The 6,434-nt window shown below is 35.9% G+C and overlaps 1 protein-coding gene across 1 annotated transcript in view; it reads right to left on the bottom strand.

Moving 5' to 3' along the window:
• Nucleotides 1-6,434, bottom strand: part of LOC107751823 (DENN domain-containing protein 3-like) — a 29,976-nt gene that overhangs the window by 22,139 nt on the left and 1,403 nt on the right. Inside the window, exons 2-7 of the mRNA XM_016567593.1 lie at nt 2,727-2,914; nt 1,718-2,000; nt 1,524-1,639; nt 751-881; nt 564-675; nt 333-452 (exon numbers count right to left, since the gene is read on the bottom strand). Of these exons, the coding sequence (XP_016423079.1) occupies nt 333-452; nt 564-675; nt 751-881; nt 1,524-1,639; nt 1,718-2,000; nt 2,727-2,810 (846 nt within the window). The 5' untranslated portion in view covers nt 2,811-2,914. The remainder of the gene's footprint in view (nt 1-332; nt 453-563; nt 676-750; nt 882-1,523; nt 1,640-1,717; nt 2,001-2,726; nt 2,915-6,434) is intronic.

Below are 6,434 nucleotides of genomic sequence, written 5' to 3'. Positions count from 1 at the left end.
TAAATATTAGTGCTGTCAAACGATTAATCGCGATTAATCGCATCCAAAATAAAAGTTTTTGTTTACATAATGTGTGTGTGTGTACTGTGTATATTTATTATGTATATATATAAATACAAACAAATGCATGCATGTATATATTTAAGAAAAATATGTTATGTTTATATGTTTAATATATTTACATATAATATAAAATATAAAAATATAGTACACACATATATTATGTAAACAAAAACTTTTATTTTGGATGCGATTAATCGTTTGACAGCACTACTAAATATATATATATACGATTGTAACAAGCACAGACTTGGTATGAAGATCTGACTGACCTGCAGGATCTGTTTGGGTCTGAAACACAGAAACGGCAGGTGAAGATCGAGGTCCATGACGGGCCGATCCACATCCAGTCTGGAGGGAAGTTCAATCTGAAAGGGTCTGAGATTGAACACCTAGAGGAACATCCACAAAGACCAACAATGAAGAAGGTGATCTGAAACAGCTTGCTTAACTTGCACAGGTAAAATAAGGCAAATTTATAAGTAAACAGTGATGATGCTCACCACATGCAGCGGTCCAGGAGGCGGGATGGGCACCAGCGCCAGTTTGGCAGAAAACTCCTTCACCTGCTCTTCAAACTCACACATGCGGGACGTTTTTAGCTGGAGCAAGAAACTACGACAGAGAAATAAACTGATTAGAACAAATACTTCATGTTACAGCTAAATAATTTTATGGAGTGGCTCTTACCTGGACAGACAGTCTCTGAGGGCGTTATAATATGGATATTTGGAGATGATACAGATGCTGTATGTGGTGAACAGACGCTGGAGTTTGTTCAGCCGATGGCCGTTTTGATGAATCCCATTATCTGGATGGAACTACAGTAACACAACATGACAAATGAATAAGCGACTACATTTTAAAAAACGTTGGGAATTTAATAATTATTATTCATATTTATTATAAATAATACATATTTTTACATACACTATCATTTAAAGGTTTGGGGTTAGTATTAGTTTTATTCAGCAAGGATGCATTAATTGATCAAAAGTGACAGTAAAAACATTTATAATGTTACATAAGATTTCTGCTTCAAACAAATGCTGTAGTTTTAAACTTTCTGTTCATCAAAGAATCCTGAAAAATAAAATGCATCACAGTTTCCACAAAAATATGAAGCAGCACAACTCTTTTCAACATTGATAATAATCAGAAATGTTTCTGAAGAATCATGTGACGCTGAAGACTGGAGTAATGATGCTGAAAAATCCAGCTTTGACCACAGCAATAAATTACATTTTAATATATATTCACATAGAAAACTATTATTTTGTTATTATTCTATTTTAAATTGTCATAGTATTTCACAATATTACTGTTTTTCTGTACTTTTGATCAAGTAAATGCAATAAAGAATCATCTTACGACCCCCTTTGAATGGTAGTGTATGTTGTTTTTTTATCATAATTATTACAGTAGTATAGATAATACTCTCAGCTAATGATAAGACATCTCACGTGAACAGGTTTGCAGTACTGAGCCACCACACCATGAGTCTGGTTCCCAAACACATCCGTGAACACCAGGAAATGATAGTCGTCTTCTCTGCTCTCACTGGTTATTCTCAACCCATCTGTCCAAAGACAAACCAGACACTGTCAGCATTACTGTTAGACACAGAACACCAGACTGAGGCATCTGCGAGGGTTACCTGGGAAGCAGAGCTGCGGCAGGGCTATCAGGTCAATGTTCTGAGGTACGCTGAGGTCGTCTGACGCGGCGACCGCTGGTTCGTTGGTTTGGCCAGAATTGCTGATGGTGGAAACCAGTCGGTCTCTCTTCTTCTTAAAGGAGCGTCTCCGCTGGACTCTGCTGAAGGCCGGAGCGTGGTCGTGTTCAGTGCCGTTACTGGAACTCTCCTTCGTCACAAACGGCGGCGCGTGAACCTGCAGCACCTCCGCCTCCACCAGAGGCTCTTTGTCCTTACCCTGCAGCTGCAACCAAACAAGATCACAGTCAACATGCTGTATAGAAATATACACATATTATACACACATACTTATATTTTGGAAAGTTTTTACAAGGGAATTTTTTATTATAATTTTACATACAAGTGTACTAAGTATATAAATATAGACCTTTCCCGATCCCCCAATCTCTCCATGTCGCTTCCTGTCACTACCAGTCATATATATATTATTTCTATATTTCTATAAATACATTATTTATAAAATGCATAAAATATATAAAATGTGTAATATATATATATATATATATACACACACACAGATATTTTATATTTTCTAATATTTTACATTAAAATAATAACATAAATATTTTAAAAACATTAATAATATTAACATTAATAAATTTTAATTTTTTTAATTAATTTAATTATACTTTTTGCTTTTCAATTATATTATATATCATCCTGTATAATATAATATATATTAGAATATATATATATATATATATATATATTATACAGGATGATATATAAGATATCATACAGGACAATATCTTATATTTTACATGGGATTTTAATAATTATATTACATACTGTATGTATAATTATTCACATTTATTTTATAAAAAGGTTGTTATTTTATCATCATTATTAATTATCAATAGAATTGTAACCAGCATTTTCCTAGTGTTTTGCTCAACATTTTGCACAGAATGGCTGTGAACACTGAAATAAACAGCTTGAGACGTGTCACCAGGCTTAGTTCTTTCAGACGTTCGTTGGATACTCCGAGCACCACACACGCCTCCAACAGACCAGACGGGACGTTTTCTGCCATCAGAACCGGTTCTGCTGAGCTCTGGTCTCGATGGTCTTCCAGCCACTCACATACACTAGTCTTCAGTCTTCAGTCCCATTGTGATTCTTCAGCTTCCTGTAGGTCTGTTGAAATGGTTACTAAGACTTCAGTATATGCCACAGCAGACATTTTTAGTAGCACTGACTGTAAAAGCAAACGCTATTACTATTGCTTATGGTTAGTCATGCGACGTCTAGAGACCAGAATATCACAGAGACTAAAAAAACACCTATTGATATTGTGTAAGAAGCAGCTATTGCAATCTTGAAGTTGCAGCTATAAGAATAATTTATATTTAAAGATGCACGCAAGCAAAAAGGGAAGTTTGCACAGTATGTGGTACAAAAACTGCGTCACCCATAAAAGCATCACTATGCGAGACGTATAGAGAACATGTGTTTCACAATCAAAAGTTAATGATCCAGCGTCTCTCATCTGAGTCAAGTGGCTGATTTACATGTTATCATAGATTAATGTGTCATCATTCACAAAACTTTGTCAGATCTTAAAGAAAAAACAGCCCTGCCGAGACAAAAGCCATCAGCTGCAAATATTTACCCTTCCTTACTTATAAAATATGTACTCTAGAAAAGGGGTCTTTAAACTGGAGTCTGTGGAAAAGTTTAGAGAAAAACAGTGACAAATGTAAAAAATAAATATATAATAAAACATAAGATTTAAATTATATATATATATATATATATTACTAGGGTTTCCAAAATATATTTTGGAATATTCCAGGGAATTTTGGAAAGTTTCCGGAAATGTTCCACCCCTTTTCAACCCTATATATTACATCTAACAGTACAGTGCTAATAACAGTGTTATTTTTAGCATCAATGAGATACATTACAGTTTTCATTAATAGTCTGAATTAGTTTTTTATTTTTATATACTCTGATATTATTATTATTTGTATACTACTTATTATTATTTATTCATAAATTGTTTTTTAATGTCTATATAGTTTTTATTATTTTCATTTTATTTATTTATAGTTATTTTAGTGCATAAAGTAAATGAAAATGACAAATATTTCCTTGGCAACTAGCTGAATTCAAATCTGTTTAAGGTTTTTTTATACTTTATTTGATTAAAATATGGTTTTAGTTAACTATAACAGCCTTGAATAAATAAATGAAAAGGCTAAAATAAATAAATAAATGAAAAAGCTCACATAAATAAATAAAACATCTTACAGTTTAAATTGGGTCTTTATACATCAAAATAAATAGCTGACTTAAAACATTTCAGGATGGGGGTCCCTCACATGAGGATGGTGATATTTGTGACCCTGGAGCACAAAACCAGTCTTAAGTCACTGGGTAAAGATCGTGTTTCATGGAGATATTTTGTAAATTTCCTACCGTAAATATATCAAAACTTCATTTCTGATTAGTAATATGCATTGCTAAGGACTTCATTTGGACAAATTTAAAGAAGATTTTCTGAATATTTAGATTTTTTTGCACCCTCAGATTCCAGATTTTCAAATAGTTGTATCTCGGCCAAATATTGTCTGATCCTAACAAACCATACATCAATGGAAAGCTTATTTATTCAGTTTCCAGGTGACCTAACAAATTGAAAACCCCAGGTCTACATGTTAAAGTCAATGTCAAACTGAATTTGCAAACAATGTAGGCTATTCCACAATGTGAAGTATTTGTGAGTGAAACAGGATATCAAGAAGATTTTCTCCACTTAAGTGAATGTTTTCAAATTTGCATCATTAGAGGTCAGCAATAAATAATACAGTCTAATAGTCTGGTTCTCCCTGAATGCTCCTCTGTTTTTCCATCAGAATGACTACATGCAGTGAACCGCTCCCAGCACAACATCTGCTTCTTGTCAGAAACTGGATCAAGTTCAGACTATAAGACTAGGACTGATGAAAGTATGGAGTTTGTCACAGTTCTGTCCTCTCAGAAAGACCAAAGCATCTACTGTAAGACTGTACGTGTGTTTACACCACATGCACAATAGTTGCAACACAGACTCTGGTCTTCATGATTCCTGAGCAAAGCGGCGAGCGAAGTCACGTACAGACAGAGAGAGCATTCATACTGCTGGAGCCAAGTTTGACAAAGATGTCAGACCAGTTGGGAAAAACCAAGAAAAGCAAGGTTTGTCATTCCTGAGCACATACCTCCTTCTGTTTAGCTATACTACTGGAAACAAGTGCTCTAACCTTCTGTATAATTATTACATATGACCCCCTTTTATGAATTAAAAATTCATGTCACACAGCAGAAACATTTAAGTTAATTCGTTTAACAAGTTAAATGGTTGTATTAAATTACATTAAAGGAGACATATTATGCCCCTTTTTACAATGTGTAATATAAGTCTCTGGTGTCCCCAGAATGTGTCCGTTAAGTCTCAGCTCAAAATACTCCACAGATCATTTATTATAACATTTTGAAAATGCCTATTTTGAGTGGAAGCAGAAACATGCTGTTTCGCACCTGTCTCTTTAAATGCAAATGAGCTGCTGTCCCCGCCCCCTTTTCCAGAATAAAGCTGCGCCATTACAGCTCGGACCTGCTAAAAATATCTGTTTTGGTTCTGATTATCATGTTTATCGAGCTGAAATCATGCAGTTTAAACCATATGAGTTTAAACTTCTGATTAGTGGTCGAATGATATATCGCCAAGGCCGATATATCGGCCGATATCTGCCATTTTTCAAATATCGCATCGGCCGATAAGTTTTTCTGTTTGGCCGATGTGTTCGAGGCTTCTTTTATTTTGACGGCACGTCAGACTTTTATTTTGACGGCGCCGAGAACGGCTGCGGCAGCGCCTGAGCACACAATGGCCCTGTCCCAAATGGTACCCTAAGCCCTCGCGGTCTTCCTCGGAGTCCGCACTTTCGTGACGTAATGCCGCTTTGACTGTGGGGTAGAAGTCTGCTGCGGAGCTCGCCCCAGTGCGGACTCGGCAGAAGTGCGGATCGAGGGCGCATAATGGCCGCAAAGGGGGCGCTCGCGAGCACCCTTCTGAACGCTAAAATGACAAATGGGACACCCTACGGTCTCGTGGACTTAACGGCGAGCACCCTTCTGAATGCTAAAATGACGAATGGGACACCCTACGGTCTCGTGGACTTAACGGACACGCGCACGCGGTGGCCATTGTAAGTCTGTAAGAACGCAAGTGCACATGAAGTGTTCCATTTGGGACAGGGCCAGTGCTCTCACATTCTCCCTCTTGTTCGCTGTTGTCATTCAGTTCTGTCTAATACGGATAGAAGTCTATCTAATAATCAGATAGAACTGTTAAAACAGTTAGCATGTTTTGCTCAAACTTTCGCCATGGCATTACAACTGGTACATCGTTCTCGCTTGCAAAAACACAGTAACGTTTCACCTGGGTGAAAACTTACAGATTAAGGGGCGGTAATATTATAATGAGATCCCTTTGCAACGTCACCAAGGGAGCGATTTTCGGTTTAGCCCTGCTCTTTTGTTATCTTATATTTATAGAATCGTCATAAAATTTTGAAATATGTTGTTTTTGCATTTTGAAATGTAAACTCAAAAACGAAGTGCAGAATATTTTTGTCCAGTTTTTTAAATATATATATATATATATATATAT

Source organism: Sinocyclocheilus rhinocerous, unplaced genomic scaffold (assembly GCF_001515625.1).
Source record: "Sinocyclocheilus rhinocerous isolate Xijiao unplaced genomic scaffold, SAMN03320098_v1.1 scaffold170, whole genome shotgun sequence".
Classification (NCBI taxonomy): Eukaryota; Metazoa; Chordata; class Actinopteri; order Cypriniformes; family Cyprinidae; genus Sinocyclocheilus; species Sinocyclocheilus rhinocerous.
This window is presented reverse-complemented; position numbering and strand designations above follow the sequence as displayed.